Source organism: Temnothorax curvispinosus, unplaced genomic scaffold, assembly GCF_003070985.1.
Source record: "Temnothorax curvispinosus isolate PA1 unplaced genomic scaffold, ASM307098v1 QBEX01000060.1, whole genome shotgun sequence".
Lineage (NCBI taxonomy): Eukaryota > Metazoa > Arthropoda > Insecta > Hymenoptera > Formicidae > Temnothorax > Temnothorax curvispinosus.
The window spans coordinates 312-19,588 of record NW_020209840.1 but is presented as its reverse complement, the minus strand read 5'-3'; the positions used below and the strand labels follow the sequence as shown (position 1 = coordinate 19,588).

General features: G+C 34.2%; 1 protein-coding gene across 2 annotated transcripts; it reads right to left on the bottom strand.

Moving 5' to 3' along the window:
• Positions 1–2,515: 2,515 nt before the first annotated feature.
• On the bottom strand, positions 2,516–18,723 carry LOC112454295 (golgin subfamily A member 1). 2 transcript variants are annotated; one of them, XM_025015700.1, is made up of 5 exons: positions 18,237–18,723; positions 14,669–15,062; positions 12,053–12,141; positions 9,089–9,217; positions 2,516–4,341 (listed from the first exon to the last, which is right to left on the bottom strand). In XM_025015700.1, the coding sequence occupies exons 1-5, from the start codon at positions 18,345–18,347 to the stop codon at positions 3,793–3,795; spliced, it is 1,272 nt and encodes a 423-aa protein (XP_024871468.1). In that variant the 5' UTR covers positions 18,348–18,723; the 3' UTR covers positions 2,516–3,792. The 2 variants fall into 2 exon arrangements, with proteins under 2 accessions (XP_024871468.1, XP_024871387.1); XM_025015619.1 differs by lacking the exon at positions 18,237–18,723 and adding an exon at positions 15,385–16,214.
• Between the last annotated feature and the right edge of the window lie 554 nt (positions 18,724–19,277).

Genomic DNA, 19,277 nt, shown 5'->3' with positions numbered 1-19,277 from the left:
TTTATTCCTGATTCCTTAGTCCTAATCGCTAATATCTGTTCCTTGTTTCTTATTATATTTTTTATTATGCGGAGGCCTTTAGATAATATTTGCATAATTATATTCATGAAAGGTGAATAAGACTATTACAGTTTAATTACATACTAGCTACTTTGTTCACTGGATCTAATTCTTACAATTAGACTTTTGCTAAATAGCGATATTGAAGCATCTGATATATGTCACCATTAGTTGATTTCTCGGCTGAATTAACACAGAGAATTACGAACTATTATTAACGTAACAAAAATTGAAAATTTGAACAGAATCATCTTTGAATCTTTTTTCGACCTCCAATGAAAAGAGCATGTTGAATTGAAATTTTGAAATAAATGGATGTATTGCTGTAAAAAAAAAGAGAAATGAAACTATTTTATATTTGTTTATAAAAGTTGTGATTTATAACGCTGACATGAATAATTTTTCAATTGTTTAGTAAAACTTTTTTATTTTTATAAATACTACATATCTATGTTTCTAAAATTTGAGAATATCTTTATTTATTAACTGCTCAAGTAACATTTATCGATGTAATAGAAAATACTGCAAAAATAAGTTCAGAGAACCGAATGCGGATGTTTTATGTATGTGTACGCGCGCGTTCGTGTGTGTGTGTGTGTGTGTGTGCTTGCGCGTGCGTGCTTGTGTGCGTGCGTGTGTAAGCGTGTGTGCACGTGTGTAAAAAAATAAATTTTTATCTCAAAATTGAATTTCCTCACTTGTACAAAAATCTCGAAATAACGTTCTTTTAAATTCTGTGAAATTGTAATGGAATCGCTCAGGAACAAAAAGTGATAAAAAAGAATAAAAAGTAGGTGAGAAGTAAAAGAAAATATATGTGTTTCTTTTTTATTTCATTAAATAAAACGTACATAGTTTGCACGCAGGCGAGCGCACTCTAACTCACTCTCTCTCTCTCTCTCTCGGCATAACAATATAAGAGAGATATATTATTCTCGATACTGATGAGTATCGGTTGCATAAACGGCTTATACATTTTTTAATATTCATCTTTCTAAAACGCATTCGAGTACCTAATTCTTAACATGCTTCAAATAACAATATCGTAAAAGCAAAACTAAAGGATTTATAATAAAGGCGCGTGCTCTACAGATTAAAAGACAAAATGTGCGTCAAGCAAGAAGTATTAAACTTCAGAATAGCATGCAATAATACATCAATATAGTTTTTGCATGTAATACTAATTGTAAGGTGCGAGATAAGACGCATTCTATTTCTTATCAAATTTATATAGTATAATGGCACAAATGCGCGCATGAAATATTACAAGCGTTCAATTTGATATATTTTAATTATGTAGAAATAGTGATGTGTATAAGATTTTTATTTTAATCGCTTTCAACAATATAAAAATAGATATATTGAATAATTAAGATTTTATATATGTATACAGGGTGTACAAATAATATGGAAACCCCTATCTACCCCTAAAAACTCCTCGTAAACTACGCATTTTTGAAAAAAATGTTTTAGATAAAAGTTGTAGAGTTTAAGATCTATTTAGACTAGATCATATTAGTTTGATCTTAAGTGGCGTCGTTAAGATCAAGTCAAAGTTACTTTGAATTTTTTAAATTAGACCCCTATTTTTTATTGCATATTCTTGTAGCTTTTGGTGTCGAGACATTTCCAAAATATATTATAATACCATAACAAAGCTCTCTTTTGTTAAGAATTTCCTGAAATATTTTAAATTTTGTCATAATATTTTTAATATAAAATATGAAATATCTAAAGTATTCACTTTTTGATGACTTTACCTTGACAAGATCAAACTCTAGTATGGTCAGTAAATAGATCTTTTCAAACTCTGCAACTTTTGTCTAAAACATTTTTTTCTAAAATGTGTAGTTTCCGAAATATTTAGGAGTTCCCATACTTTTTATGCATCCTGTATATAAACACAGCGTCCTAAAATTTCCGCATGTGGAGTACAATACATAAATCTTTATGCTAAAAGAAGCAGCCTTTTTCCTTTAGCAAAATTACGTCGGACAAGTAATTTTTGCAGCAGAGCAGGATACAGTTAACGAATGAGTGCTTTTGTCTATGTGGCGTTTAGAGCCAACACGCGTTCCTCATTTGCTTGTACCTAGTCCTTGACCTCTTTCTGTATTGCATTGCTTAAAATATAAAAGTTAACAAAATAAATATTGATTTTATTCTTTACGTAATAAATGAATAACAGAATAGTCTGATTTCGAGTACCTGAAAATAAAGAAAAATAAAAATAGTAATATTATTTTGTGAACGTTCCATTATTCTAATTACACAATTACGATAGTTAAATAGTATCACTATAAACTTAAGGAATAGTTTACTAATTAAGTGATTACATAACACTTGTCGAAAAACTGGTCTATTTCGTAACAGGATTAAAGATAAAGTAAAAGATTTGTTAAAAAATATTGATTTTTAAAATATTATAATAATACATAATTATATAAAATCTTAGTAACAACTGTATTGATATTTTGAAAATTTTCACATATTTTTCATTTATTTTGTTAACTCTTATCATATTTTAAGCAATACAATATGAAAAAGGTCAAGAACTAGGTACAAGTGAGTGAAGAGCGTGCGCCGGCCCTGAGCCCCACATAGACAAGAGCGCTCATTTGTATTCTGCTCTGCTGCAAAAACTACTCGTCGTTCGTAATTTTGCTAAAGAAAAAAGATTGCTTCTTTTAGCATAAAGATTTATGTATTGTACTCCACATGTGGGAATTTTGGGGCACTCTGTATATACGAACGTTTAATATAAAATTAGTTATATTAAAATAAAACAATGTAAAAATGATATAACATCATTAATTGAATGTCAACATTTGTGCATTCTCTCCATATAAAAAAATATATATGTATAGACATTATATACTCAAATTGAAAGTTATATGTAATTAAAATTATTTTGTCCTACTAAAAATGATTATGGAAATTTGAAAGTCAATAATGGCACAGTATATATGTATAATATGTTTGCAATATGTATCGATATTAAACCAGCTCTAGGAAAAAGAATAATTATAAATAACCAAAAGCTAATACATATAGTATATTTGTATTATATATATTAAGTGACATCTACCGTGCTATAATTATTTTAGACCATTATATTCGCTGACTTTGATTGATCATAAACTTAAAAGATATGAAATGTTAGGAAAACTTTTAACAAGAAAAATATATTGCAAAAAACTATGTAAATGCATTTCTTCTGTAAAAGAAAATAAGATTTATTAACTTATACAATTTAATGGGATAATCGACGACATATATTAAAGAAGAATTAAGATATTGCAAATTGTAATAAAGATTAAAAAACGCTTAAAGTTGCTAAATCTATTGTCGATAAATGCATATTAAAAATATAGCTAACGTGCATATGTCTTTTTCTTTCTCCCGATATTAAAACCAATGAAAACAATCAGTCGATGAAGGATTTTTCTAGACATCAATGTATTATACTATAGTTTTTGATCAGAATAAAAAATTATATGCTATATCGTACAATTGTTGCACTTTAAGGTTGGAATATAACAATGAAAATGGATTGTAATCTTCAGGCCAACAGTGAGTTTTACATATTACAGACAATTCAGTATTGTGAATTGTGATCGTTTGTTTGACGATCTCTCTCTATTCCAATTCTAGAAACAAGTCTTTCTGGAATCGGAATTAGGAAAAAATTTTCGGAGACAATCTAACTCATGCACATTCTTCGTGTCGTCACTACATATCGCGGTAACTCACAATTTGCCGTTTAAATTCATCCACCTCATCATCGACGCTGGCCCGGAGCTCTTTTAGTTCCATGGCCATCTCATCGATGTCTTCTGTCATGCGCAAAAGCTTGGCGTCTTTCGTCGCTAAGACGACGTTGTTCACCTCTATCTCGGTCTCTAGCTGCTTGATTCTCTGTTTAAGCCTCTCTTTCTCCTGTTCGACCCGCCTGCGTTCCAGTCCTTCCTCGCCGGCTTGTCTGCTAAGCCTGCCAACCTGCGTCTCGAGACTGGAGATCTTGCCTGACCAACTGGTTTTTATGTCGGAGAGGTGAAGATGCGCCTCTTCAAGCTTTCTCTCTAGTAATGTCCTCTCGCGCATCAGATCGGCTATTCTTTCATCGACTGTCACTTGATCGTTCGTTTCGAGAGCGATCCTCTGCTCTAATACGAACACCTTGTCCTTCAAGTGACGTACCTCCTCTTCTGTTTGCGCTAACTGGCACGAAAGCTGTGCTCTCTCTCGCTGCGTGGAGTGACGCATCGTCTCCATTTCATCCTGAAAACGTATATATGATTACCTGGCGTCGCTCGTTGGGCTTTTATTAGGACTTTACTTAACTTAATTTCCTTACAAAGCCTTCCTCTGGCAAACTTTGTCAAAGCAATAAAGGCGCGAATTTCATATATTTATAAATTAGTAGCAAGAGAAGATTACCCAAAATGAAACAGAAATACGAAAAGGTAGACAAAGAACAATACTTATGGAATGAAACTGCCGCTCGCTCAATAGCTTCTCGAATTTGTTTAAATTAGAATGGAGATGGCTCAGATACATGCTAAAAACATGAATTATGTATCTTTTCGCATTTCTTGCACACATAAAGCAATAAAACTAACTTAATAAAGAGCTAAATAATACATTAAAATATTATAAAAATGTAAAATGATATAATGTAGAAAAAAGAAACAAAATAAAAATAGAAAGAAAATAGAAATTTGTATCTGAAAGTGCCGCAGTTAAATTAAATGTATAATATGTGCGTTATTATCAAGCAAGGTTGTTGTATTTTAGTCTTTATGCAATAGAATATTTTTTATAGAAGAATTTGTATTCCAATATATATTTTCTTTACGTTAAAGCAGGCATAAGCATGGAGGCTATTGGACGATCATTCTAGTGTAGTGGGATAGCGGCAAAGCTTTTAAAACGTACCTCTAGCATCAGCGGTAGTAGCAGCGAATTAGCGGAAACAACCGCCTAACTCTGATCTCCGACGCTCTCGTTTACCAAAGTTTTCCAATCTTCATGCGTGCGTTGCGTTCACGGAACTTTCAGTATCACTTTTAGCAACGTTGCTGTTCCATAACTCTAAGAGAACGTCATCCATTGGGTTTAGCGATACTCTGAGTGTACGCGGAAGATATGTATCCACGTATCTCAAAAATGAGACTAGCTCGCGCAAAATAACCATTATCTTTGAACCAAGAAGAAACCATTTCTTTTCTTCTTAATAATATGCGAAAATGACGCATCAGCAAGATTTAACCAATCAATTTGGAAATTTTCTAATCAAGAGATTGAACGTATCATAGTGATTAAAAAATAAATCAAAATATCACAAGAAAAGATGTTTCGACATTATATTTAAGAGTTATGGAACTCACATAGTCTCAATTTGAACGGATTTCACTACAGCGAGAGTCACATGTATCTAATATGCATATATGTTACGAATTCATGTTTTGAGCGGCATGTCGATAAAAAAAAGGTGCAGAAAAAAATATGGCAAACTGTGACAAAACAAAAAGCGACGTAATATTATTATTAAAACATTAATACAAATATAAAGTCCCTTTTCGAACAAGCGTGCTTAAGAAATGCGTAAATTCTGAGCATCTATCAACAACCACTTATTTAATCACATATGAATATTTTTTAATTCAATTATAACTGTGGAAAAAGTAAAATATCAGTAAAGCATCGTATAATGATGCTTACAATCTATATATATAAGTACCGTCGTCTGTATGTCTATATGTCTGACCGCGAACTACTCATTTGTTAGTGGACCGAATTTTTACCAAAAGTATATGAAATAGGGGTAGAATTTCCCGGGGAGTGCCATAAAGTGTATATTATTTTGCTACCGATTTTCTGGAAACCGATTTTTCTAATTTTTCCAATTTTTCGGGAAATAATTGACCGAATCTCAAAAAATTGTGTATGAAGTAGGGGTAGAATTTCCCGGGGAATGCCATAAAGTGTATAGTTTTTTGTTACCGATTTTCTGGAAACCGGTATCAGAAATTTTTACAATTTTTCGGGAAATAATTGACCGAATCTTAAAGATTTATAGATCAAACAAGGATAGAATTTTCCGGGGAGTACTATAAAGTGTATAATTTTTCGTTACCGATCTTTTTGGAAGCCGGTACCAAAATTTTTTCAATTTTTCGGGAATTAATTGACCAAATCTTAAAGAATTGTATATGAAGTAGGGGTAGAATATTTCTCGGGGAATGCTATAAAGTGTATAATTTTTTGTTACCGATTTTTTTGGAAACCGGTTCAGAAATTTTTCAAATTTTTCGGTTCAAAAATTTTCTTTAAAAATTTATTGGACTCATTGGGAGATGTTGACAATAATTGATGGTGTTTTATATAAGAAATGGCTCTTCCCAAATTTACAGAAGAACATTCTTCAGATTGTCGCGCCTAAACAAAGGATTCAAGGAATTCTGAACGAGGCCCATAATTCACCTTCTGGGGGACATTTTGGCATTAATAAAACGTTACAGAAGATTCGGAAACGTTTTTATTGGGCCACTTGTAAAAAGGATGTAGAAAGATGGTGCGCTACCTGCAAGATTTGCGTTGCTAGGAAAGGTCCCATCGGTAAAGGAAAATCTTCTTTGCAAATCTACAATGTAGGAGCTCCTTTTGAAAGAATACAAGTGGCTATTTCAGGTCCCTTGCCTACTTCTACAGACGGAAATAGATATCTACTGGTGGTAGTCGATAGCTTTACTAGATGGCCAGAAGCTATGCCTCTTAAAAATAAAAGAGCCAATACAGTGGCAAGATCAGGTATTTTCTCGACACGGAGTTCCTTTGGAGTTGCATACGGACCAAGGGAGAAACTTTGAGTCCCGGCTTTTCCAAGAAATGACCTCTCTGATGGGGATTAGAAAAACTCGTACGACCCCTCTCCATCCACAATCAGATGGGCAGGTCGAGCGTCAGCATCGTACTATTTTAGATTATTTGGCAAAGTTTATTTGTGAAAGTCAAAAAGATTGGGATCGATAGATTCCTTTGTATCTACTAGCTTTTCGTTCTTCAAAACACGAAACCACTGGAGTAACTCCGGCGGAGATGTATCTAGGACAGGATTTACGTTTACCTTTAGATCTTCTTAGAGGAAGTCCTCCTTCGTTAATAAGGGAGGAAGACGGAGAGGTAAAATACATATCCAATTTAAGGAACAAATTGGATCTCATCCATCAGTTTGCTAGACATCATCTACAAATTAGATCCAAAAACGTTAAGTCCTGATATGATCGACGTTCTAGACGAGTACTTTTCGAACCGGGACAAAAAGTCTGGCTCTATAATCCTCAACGAATTGCGGGGAAGGCCCCGAAATTGCAGAGTCCGTGGGTAGGACCATGGGTGATAATTAAAAGACTTAGTGATGTTGTGTATTGTATCCAAGAGTCTCCTCGTCGTAAAAATAAAATTGTTCATGCAGATCGTTTGGCTCCTTTTCAGGAAAGGGAATAATTTTCCGATTTCGTATTAGGGGAAGTGTTAATTCGATTTGACATGAGTCTGAGCCCGTACTTAAATATTTTTAGGAAATTGCTAATTAGTTTTTGTTCGATTTTGCTGCGTTTTTAAATGTTTTGTTACAAATATTAACAGCATACGGATAAGGCATGACGGCAAGGGAATTTCAGTCTTCTCCTGGAAAACCTTTCTGGACTGCCTCTCTCACGGTTTTTGACCGTGGTTTTCCCGTGAGACTGAGGGCGAATGCCGGGGCAGGGGACAGAGAGCTCTTAGAGCGATGGGTCCACGGAAGTTTTTCCCCCTCTGATCCCGAAGAAAGAAGACCCAAGCGCGCAAAGCTCAAGAGGGAAGAGGAGCACCGGCGGCAGGAGTCAGGGGTCAAGCAGAATCTTCGTCGTAGAGTCTGGCCAGCTCTATGAGAAGAAGAAGCTCCGGAGTGCGGTTGGGACCAAGAAGAGGACGGCGCCCGGTAACCTGTGGCAACAGCCCAAGGTAGGGCAGGAAGCCGTTCCGGTATCCTGGAATCGCACGATGGAGAGGATCTGTTGTGGAGGCTGGGATGGACGGAGCTCGGTAACTCGGTGCAGCAGCACGAGGAGAGCAGGAAACCGTCCAGTCAGCGGCTTCCCTAGTTAGCAAACTGCCTCCCTGATTGTCGGGACGACAATCTGAAGAAGGGGGGCAGTGTTGCGTGCATGCCGCCCGGTATACCTTTCCGACACCGAGCTGAAACGTGCAACGGAAAGTCGAATGTAGCCTGTCCTTAGTAACGAGCCAGTTATTGATTTTATTGATATTTAATGAAACAGCTGATAGATTTTGTCTCGAGCTGCTGGACCGTGCGGACGTGGTCCACGCTCCTCTGTATCGCGAGCCTTTAATAAACCTTAAGTTTGTTCTCCTTAATCACCGTAGTGTTTCCTTATTTCCGCGAGCGTCGGGAGTGTGAGTGTGTGTGTGAGAACGAGCGACGCGGTGAGCGCAACAATATTATGTGCATGTATTATATAAATACATAAATATATTATTTTAACATAATACAATTTAATTTAAATGTGACAAAGAAATTTTCGAAAGTTATTTTTTAATTAATATCTTTTTAACAGAAATAAAATTCAGATATTTCACATAATTACATACAGGGTTGTAAACCGAATCGAACCGTTGATGTTTGTACGCATTTGTACGCTCCGAGAGAGCGTTCTCTCGGAACGTACAAACTTCAATCGGTCACATCTCAAGTTCCAAATAATTTACTCCATAAATTCATTCGGTTTTCGCAGCGGTTTTTAACTCAAACCGGTTCAAAACCGCTCCAAAGAGCATATTTTTGCTCCGGTTTTCAACCCTGATTACATAAATCTCAATGTAATAATTGTCTAAATAATACCATTTAATTATCCAAATAGCAAAAGTATAAAAAAATAATAAATCTTTCAAGAAAAAAATTAATAAATCATAAATAATAATTAAAAGTAAATTTGAATAAATAGAAAATCGGTCTACTCACCTGTATGTTGTTTAACTCGTCTTCGTATCGTCTAAGTCGGGAAACTTCTGTCTTTAGATTTTCTATTTCTGCTGTAGCAGCTTTTAAATGATGCGTTTTTTCTTCTACTTCCTGCTCTTTGGCCAACAACTAAAAAAAAATCATCATAAATTTATAATCTAATTTGTTTCAATTAATCTATACTATTATTATAAAGAAACAGAGTTTGTTGGTTTGATTGTTTGTGTTCGATGATCTCGGAAACCAATGGACCGAATTTTTACCAAACGTATATGAAATAGGGGTAGAATTTCCCGGGAAGTGCTATAGGGTGTATAGTTTTTCGTTACCGATCTTCTGGAAACCGGTTTTTTTAATTTCTTCAATTTTTCGGGAAATAATTGACGGAATTTCAAAAAATTGTATATAAAACAGGGGTGGAATTTTCCGGGGAGTGCTATAAAATGTATAATTTTTTGTTACCGATCTCTTTGGAAGCCGGTTCTAAAATTTTTTCAATTTTTCGGGAATTTATTGACCGATTCTTAAAGAATTGTATATGAAGTAGGGATAGAATTTTATGGGGAGCGCCATGATGTGTACAGTTTTTGTTACCGATCTTTTTGAAAACCAATTTTTTTTAATTTTTCCAATTTTTCGGGAAATAATTGATTGAATCTTAAAGAATTATACATGAAGTAGAGGTAGAATTTCCCGGGGAGTGCTATAAAGTGTTACTATTTTTTGTTACCGATCTTTTTGGAAACCGGTTTCAAATGACCGAATATCAAAGAATTGTACATAAAGTAGGGGTTAAATTTCCCGGGAAGTGCTATAAAGTATATAATTTTTTGTTACCGATCTTTTTGGAAACGGGTATCAGAAGTTTGACCAATTTTTGAGGAAATAATTGATCAAATTTTAAAGAATTGTATATAAAACAGGGGTAGAATTTCCCGGGAAGTGCTATAAGCTGTATAATATAACATATATAGCATTAAATATATTAATTACTATAATATATATAAATTATATAGTTTGCAAAAATTTTGGTAGGTATAATTAAAAAACAATTTCTTGTATAAAAAGAAATTTAAAATATAATCTTGTCATACTTTACTGTTTGTTATTTAAAAAATTGAAAAATTGCTTTTAAATTTTCATTTTTTAAATAAAAAATCTTGAAAAATATATATACCTATAATAAATAATAAATTTTGAAAAAAAAAATATATGGGGCAAAATTTGTCAACCGGGCCACCGGCCTGCCCATAATTGTTTTCATCGCAGAAAAACTACCTTGCGCCTAGAGGTAGCTATGGGTAAGAGCTATCGAAAGCCGTGTGTAACTTTACAGAATTCAATGTAGCGGTACCAAAATGGCGACCAAAACATCTGAAATCCATGAACGGCTTCAATAAAATTATTAGGAAACGAAAAAAATCGTGATTAAAACAGCTCTAAAATGACCTGTGTTAGAGGTAATAGTAGGTTGACCACGAATCCAGTAGCTGGGTGATCGAAATTTGGGATGGTAATCCAATATGGTGGTCAGAAACTGCATTTACGCACCGCAAACTACTGACAATTGACCGGATCCACTTGAAAATGGTTGTGCGGGTGGTTCATAGACTGTATATGACAAATCTGATCCCAAAGAACCAAAATCCAAAATGGCGACGATCGAAATCCAGGATGGTAATCCAATATGACGGCCGATTCACTCTGTATTGTAAATCACTGGAAATTCAGCAGATTCACTCAAAATTCGACTTCTGTAAAACTGGATTCATAAAAATGGATTTGACACCTAGGGAAAAACTTTTTTCACAACACCTCCACGGAAAATTCGATTTTCCATGCCTAGAGAGGGGCGAGAGTGGTCAATTTTACGCCAGGGCGGCCATAGCGGGCGGAAAGTGCTCACTTTCCACCCGCTAAACAAGGATGAAAGTTGCTACTTTCCTCCCTAGGGAGGAAAGTGGTTACTTTCCGCTCGTTATGGCCGCCCTGGCGTGAAATTGACCACTTTCGCCTCTCTCTACAAGCATGCTTACTTATTCAAAAATTATTCTGTATTCACTGGAAAAATCATATTTGATCAACCACGTTCAAATTTTGTCACCGCAATAACGAAATCATAGTCAAAAATAAAAAAATAATAAAAATTCATAAAAATTTGAAAAAGTAAATAAAAAAAAACAATTAAAAAATACCGTAACATTCAAATTAATAATAATTAAAACAAGTCTGTATGATTTGAATATCGACGTCATTATTTTTTAACATTTTTCGAATATACAGCCGCCATATTGGGTTTCGTTATATTCAAATACGACGTCCCAATTGTTAATTTATGATCAACATCTTAAAATGTATCATGATATAAATTTTCATGAAAATTGAACGCAGTTTGTACGTTTTAAAGAACGAAATAGTTATTTTTTAGCATTTCACGGATAATTTGGCCGCCATATTGGTTTTGGACAAACTAAAAATTTATTTTTTCCATGGATTCAATGCTAACTACTAAATAAACACATTAACACAGTTTTCAATGACAGTCTATAACTTCCAAGTAACGATTTCATCTGTCGTACCTCGTTACCCGCAGACTTCGGCCACCATATTGGGGTCCGCCATGTTGATTTTTCAAAAGATCACAACTCAACTAAAACTACATATGTGTAGCTATAAAATGAGCCCCGAAAGAATTTTTTAGGTGACCCCAATTTTTGGACAGGGGGGTGTCTAATTTCACGGAAAATGCCCCATATATATATATATATATATTCCATATCTAGAGTTTTATATTTCAATTTATTTTTGCATGAGAAATAATCTCTTTCGTTTTTGTCATTTCACTCTTTATACTGTCATTTATGATAAAAAATTCTATGCAAATATAAATTGTTTAACTCTCAAACAGACTAAGGACGAGAAATTATAATTTACGTATTAACTATTACTTAAAATAAAACGTACAAGATGTTTAACTTTTGCCATCTCCTGTGTTTGAAAACCTTCCAGTTGTTCTGCATCTTCTTGAAAGCTGTATAACTTCTTTTTATATTCTAGAAAAAATAGTAAGATAATATTCAGAATATTGATAAAAAATAATCAAAAAGATAATCAAACTTTAAGAACATGTTTTTTCATCAAACAAAACAAAAAAATCTTAATAATTATTGCTCTAAAATCTATTTATTTCAGAGTTGCAAGCAAATTTTTACAAACAAAAAAAATTACTTTGATCTATACCACAGACATTCAATATATTCTTTATTTCATATCACAGTACACAATTCGGCATTGTTTTATATTAAATATTAAACATGTCAAAAATTTTAAATTTATTGATTTTATATAGGATTTTATATAGGTACATATGTCATATATGCTGAAAAAACTCGATTATAAAATCCTATTCGGTCTAATAAGATTAAATTGAGTTTTTGAACCTATATTTTTCATTAAAACATAATTACTCTCAAATCGGTTGTATTTTGTTGAACTGGAACTTATGCCAATATTAGTATAAATAAGTTTCTATGGTTTGGAATCAAATTCGATAGAAATATTCACATTCCGTCCTATATGTTTTAATATCTCTATATTGGTTCCGATTACATTTGGCATAAGTTCCAGTTCAACAAAGTACAACTGATTTGAGCGTATAAATTATGTTTTAATGGAAAATGCAGGTTCAAAACACAATTCAATCTGTATTAGACTGAATAAGATTTTCTAAAAGTTTTAATCGAGTTTTTCCCAATTTCGTGACGTGTCACTCAAACATACCAGTTATACAAATAATTGTAGAATTACATGTGTTAATGTTATCAAATTAAAATTTTAACTAAAGGTAGAGTATGAATGAGCTCTCGGTCTACTGCACGCTCGTTTTTACAGTGTTATCACTTGTTGAAAAAAATTCAGTCTCATTATTTTTTAGACAGACCACGTATATGTACCCAGTAGGTAAGCAAAATGACAGCAGTCTGTCGGCAGATTGGTAACAGATTTGATCAGACACGTCAGCAGACTGACATCAATTGCGTCCGTATTCAACTTATGTTCTGCCAGCAGAAACTGCTAATATAATCAGACAGAGGATTGACAGTAGAAATCTCGCAGACAGAGCTTACTGACAGGCAATGTGAGCAGATAGGCAGCAGAAATCGCGCAGAGTCTGAACAGTTCCAGCAGAATCTGCTCGATTTCTGCCACTAATCTGCTGTCTGATTATGTTAGCAGATTCTGTTATACGTCTATTGGCCCCTGGCGAAAAAAATTTCTATGAATAACTACAAAATTTAAATGGAAATATATTTATTAATTTGGCTTCCTCATAGAGGAACCTTTATGAGCGAAATAAAATGTTGATTAAGCAACGTGCAAATTTATAATTTGCATACTTGAAAGTTGTGAAAAAATAATGTTCAAATTTATAATGTGTACACTTAAAAATTATAAGGAAGCAATGTGCAAGTTTGTATTTGCACACTTAAAAAACTATGAGAAAGTAATGTGCAAGTTTCTACTTGCACACTTTTTTTATTGTGATAATCTTTATTGCGACTAATATTTGTTATACTATTACAATAGTTTTTCATTTCTACTTTAAAATAATTTTTTAAATATATAAAAATTGCTTCTATTAATAAAATTAGAAAATATTTCCTTAATTGGCTTAATTGTCTGGATTTTCTCAATATTTGAGATATCGGTCTATTTTTAATTCTATTAGGTATATTCTTCAGTCTTTTCTACCCCTATTTCATATATAATTCTTTAAAATTTGGTTGATTAGACCAAACTTTATAAAGCTTCTATGTATGTACGGATTCTCCGAAATTTCAAACGTCTGTAACTCAAGAACTGATTAACCAAATCTTAAAAAATTATATATGAAATAAGGGTAGAAAAGACTGAAGAATGTAATAGAATTAAAAATAGACCCATATCTCAAATATTGAGAAAATTACAGCGTAAAACACATTTTTCTGAAAAATGAAAACCCTCCAAACATCCATAACATTTAATGGATTTTAAGAAAATTAGAGGAGAACATATTTTCTATGATATACTCTATTTGTGTGCAAAATTTCAGCCCGGTATCTAAACAATTGTAGAAATAGATGCATGTACAAAAATCCACACACGCACGCACGTACGCACGCACGCACATACTAATGTGATTTCTCGACATTTTGAAACATTCTAAACTTATTTCCATCAAAAAATATAAACAGATAATTCACTCTTAAAATGTCTTAAGACAATGCTGGAGTTACAGAACCTAATTTTCACGTACATGCTATTTTTTATTAATTCTATATAATTATAAATCCTTTTCCATGATTAAAGTAGGTATACACGTGGAAGAGAAAGAAAAAAGTTATAGAAGTATATAATTTTTTCTGTCTCAATATAAAGTTGACTCGTCTCTTCTCCGTTTGGGTGTATACTTTAATCCTGGAAAAGGATTTATAATTCTATAGAACCCCAATAAACAATGGCGCGTACACGAAAAAGATATTTTGACGATAAAACAGATGATTCCAGCATCGCCTTAAAAATTAGATTATCTAAAAGTACCTTCTGCATTTTTAAGAGCATGTTCTAGCGACTGTTTTGCCATTTCTATTTTTTTTATCTCTTCCTCTAATCGTCGTTTTTCCTTCTCCTGTTTCTCTACAACTTTTTTCCATTCTTTCTCTTTTTCCAAGAGTCTGACTTTCCATTCTTCCTCCTTCTTCTCCATCCTCTTCAATATCTCTGTTTCCTTCTTTGCCAAACGCTTTTTCCATTCGTCTTCTCTATTTTCAAACCTTTTTATATCTTTTACAGATAATTGCATTCCATCATTGAGCTTAAGCTCAAAACTGTTCTCTCTTTTTGGAGAAATAGGCGGTAAAGGAGATGTTGTATTTTCTTCTTTGGATCCATCTAACGATATTTGAGAATCACTAATACTACTTGTAGAGCCTATCTGAAATAATAATGTATATAATAGTATTAATATAATGTACTAAAAATTGGTATTAGAAAATTTGTATAATAAGATTGCCTTGTTCATTCTCTTACAGCAAGTAAATAAAAAATTAATATATATCGACATTTTCAATCATCAGGCAAAATTTATGCCTAATAATAATTTTTTGAATTTTATAATTCTATCTTTATGATGTTAAACGTGCCAATTACCATTGTATCTTACAATGCAGTCTTATATTAAAGAAAATGTAATATTACATTATTGAGTTGATAATCAATTCGTTACTGATGATGCTATGAGTATATTATAAACCTACAAGGAATTTATTACGAAAAACAATTTGGGATGATGCGTGGCTCAGGGCTTTCGCAAATGACACCAAGGTCCGTGGTTTGAGTCCGATCCAGCCTTCGTCCCATATATGCCTCGATAAAAGATTTTTCTTGCTTAAGATTCGAGACGAGTTGAGTGCGCGAGAAGCTTCGACAGAGTTCTGAGGAAATCTCCGAAGAGATCGGACGCGCGTCGGAGGGCTCATGCCTTTGTAATCGTATCCCGGCGTATCGGTTCGTAATTCGTAAGTCCGTGCAATAGACTTCGCGGAGATGTAAAAGTGAAATATATATTAAATAAGCGTTATCTATCCTTGTCTTCTTTTCCCCTCAACACCACCCTCGTTTTCCTTCGTAATAAGCGGTATCATAACACCCGCGTCACGTTGTCGAGGTCGTCCTGCAAATTCCTTCGTGAATACCGGTGAAACGATAATTATTAAAAATAACATTCCCATTTACAATAGAATTGGGATCCTCAATCAAACATTTTACAGTTCAGTAAAGGATTAATGGTGTACATAATTAAAAATCCAAAAGAATTTTGTGTTTTGTTGGACTTAAAATTCGTAAAAAATTTATAAGATTAAAGCATTTTTTGAGAAAAGTGTCATATAACCTATAATAAAGAGGCCGTATGATTTACCGACCCTATCGTTTTTCGATAGATCTTTTAATTGGCTTTATAGAATTGCAAAAATCTTTTACAGTATTAAAGTCCGCGCAAAAATCTAGGGTAACAAACGCGATTTTATATCAAAAACACCAAAAAATTAAAAATATTACTTATTTGGGCACATACAGCTGTCACCTGACGACAATATTTGCTTAAAACAAAAATTCTGCAGTTTATATATACATAATGTTTATCATCTGCCCTTGGGAAAACATGTAGGAATAATATCGTGCAAGTAGAAGTGAGATTCAATGCGTACAAAAAAAGATCCATCAAACAATTATTTTAGTAATGCAATAACGGATGCAGAATGACAAAAAAAGCAGCAACAGTAGTTGCCGGATCTTGCGAGAGATGGCGAGCAATCAAACAAGGACAGATGTCATTTCGTTAGCCCGTTGTGGTCACACCTCTTAAAAATAACGTAGATATAACAGATATAGGGAAAACAAAATTAGAAAGGTTGACATTAGGTTTGTTCGCGTTGCTTAAATCCCCAAACATTTTTGCACTTGAAATGAGATAAATATATATTTGGTCGTTGGAGAGAGAGAAAGCGAAGATGCTGAGTGCAAAAAGTGCAAGCAACGCGAATGGAGTGAATAATCGAGGAAGTTCGCCTGTCACCGCAGGATCCCCTTAAGCGTCATCTACTACAATATGGGTGCATCCAGAAACATGAGCGCTCAGTATATCCCCTAGATCTATCTACTGGATACAAACGCTCTCTGAGCTGCTCACGGTGAGCGCTCGCCACTTTCGTGAGCGTAGTTTTCTATCGCTCACTCAGCTCACTTTACGCTCTCTCTTCAATCTTCGCGCCAATTTAATATCCCTAAAAGTTAATAACTAATATTATTCTTGTGCTGTTGTTAATTTTTATCTTTTAGTTGGAAAGTTAAGTTATTCTTGTTTGCAAATAATCAAAAAATTAACATATTAAGTAGTTAAACATTATTTTATATGTACACATTTGTTGAAATATAGTCTAATCTACAAAGTTGTGTGTGTGTGTGTGTGTGTCCGTGCTTGCGTGCGCGCGGCGTGCGTGTGTACGTGTGATCTGTTCTTTATCATACTTTTAATTTTTATATCGCACTTTTCTAGTAATTATATTTTTTTAAACAATTTATTTCTTATGTAATTCCTAATTTTTAGTAAAGAAAGCATAATACACTTGACGACACAAAAACATAATACGCTTATATATATACTGCAAAAGAGAGAAAATTATATTTGTACAAAATTACAAATTTTAATAATTATGTAACATGCGAAATATAGAATAGGTACATCTCTACTCTAGCTAATAACGTTTAGATAAAGCATTTGTATATTTTTACAGGTGGCAGGTAGTAAAAATAGAAATTAATAATTGCGCAGATCTTTAGAGACGTAATGTCTACTATAAATGCAAATAAATATCTATAACTTATAAGTCATATAAATGCGTATAATAAACTGTTGTGAGCATATATCCAGTACATCAAAAATGCTCACTGAGCGGCTACCTGTGAGCGCTCAATGAGCGATCGTGCTTCTGGATGCAGCCAATGAGTCATGAATCCTCAGAAAGTTTCAGATTGAGCCGGCTTTTTATTTTCAAAATATGGAGGGTCAAAGTTGGTTGCGTATTCGCTGTTTTAAAACGTTGAAATGGAAACTTACATATAGTAATAGGTTCAAAAAACGTATTCGTTCGCTGTTATGTGATTATTTACAGGTATACGCAAATATATGTTAGTATAAATGTGATTAGAGTGAGTCCTCTCGCCTCTCACTTTCAGGGTGCTTGATTAGAGTGAGTCCCCTCGCCTCTCTTTTTTCAAAGCCGGCTCAATCTGAAACTTTCTGAGGATTCATGACTCATTATAGACTATCATTTAGTACCAAGTAAAAGTCTAAATTCAAGGGTGAAAAAAGAGGTGAATTAGGCTATTTTTGGTCTGTTTTTGCGGTCACTCTTTGCAGCGCTGGCAGTGTATTTTAGAACACAGTCCTATATTGTGATTTCTACGCTTACTTCACCGTTCTAGACGAGATCGTTTTAAGCATTTTATGCCAAGTGTTACTCCTAACTCCAGGCTTACTCCACGTATTGTAGACCAGCCTTTAAAGCTTGAAATGTGCACTGACGATATTCAGTGACTTTGTATTTACCTGGGACACGTGTCTGGAATTAATGCCGCGTATACTTCCAGTATTCTTGACGACGGTAGACACGTCACTGCCGATCTCCTCACGTATCTTGTTCTTCAGAGTTGCGAACATAGTGTAAACGCGGCGATCGTTGAAGTCAATACACGACGACAAGTATGACAATAGCCACCACCGTCTATCAATCAATGATATAACGTCGATCCAATACAAACGACACTCCACACTCGAAATATGTGTTCGTCGAATTTAATGATAGATAACGAAACATGAGAAACGTATCGCGCGTAACAGCTTTACTTTTCATCGCACGTTTGCTTCTCATCGATGCACACGTTATTTGGCGGAACTGTCACTTGTAAGTTTCTTGTTTACATTACAAACAAAAATTTTTAACATCTACAATCACACCAGACGCAATCATGTTGGCTCTGAGAGCTACCATATTACTCCACACTCTCCACAGTTACGACTGTCGGTTTCTTTGATGTAGTGGTAATTGATCACGTGACGGTCAGCCATGTTGTAGGCTGTATAGGTGGAAGCACATAATTGCAGGAGCCATAAGCAGAAAGGTGCCAATTCATGGGACGCTGAAAAACAGCGTTGAGCGTCGTCACGTGACATCACTATGATGCCAGCGTCAAGAAAGAGAAGTTGGATTTTTCCAACTTCAAGCGTCAAAGCCAAAGCAGCGCGAAGACGCCGAAATTTTGACGCTGTTTCCCTTTTCATGAATTTCAATTGACGCCGGCGTCAATTGTGGTCATGCGACCTTCTTGCCGCTGAAAATGAGCGTCGAGCGTCAGCATGAAAAGGCACCTGAAGGCAGAAGCCATATGCGCATGCGCTATGGTATTTATAAAGCTCTACAGATACCATAGCGCATGCGCATATGGCTTCTGCCTTCTGCTTATGGCTCCTGCAATTTTATGTGCTTCCACCTTATGAGTGCTTAAAGCGGGGAGCACACACTTCTGCACAACGCATAATGCGTAAGCATAAGGAAATTGATTGGTCCATACACATGTGCATAAGGAAATA

Coding starts and splice junctions, on each gene's coding strand:
- LOC112454295 (XM_025015619.1), bottom strand. CDS start 15,606: ATGAGCCCTCCGACGCGCGTCCGATCTCTTCGGAGATTTCCTCAGAAC. Junction 12,142..14,668: donor TGCTCTTAAAAATGCAGAAG/GTACTTTTAGAT, acceptor TATTTTTTCTAG/AATATAAAAAGAAGTTATAC. Junction 4,342..9,088: donor ACGAGTTAAACAACATACAG/GTGAGTAGACCG, acceptor ATACGTTTTCAG/GATGAAATGGAGACGATGCG.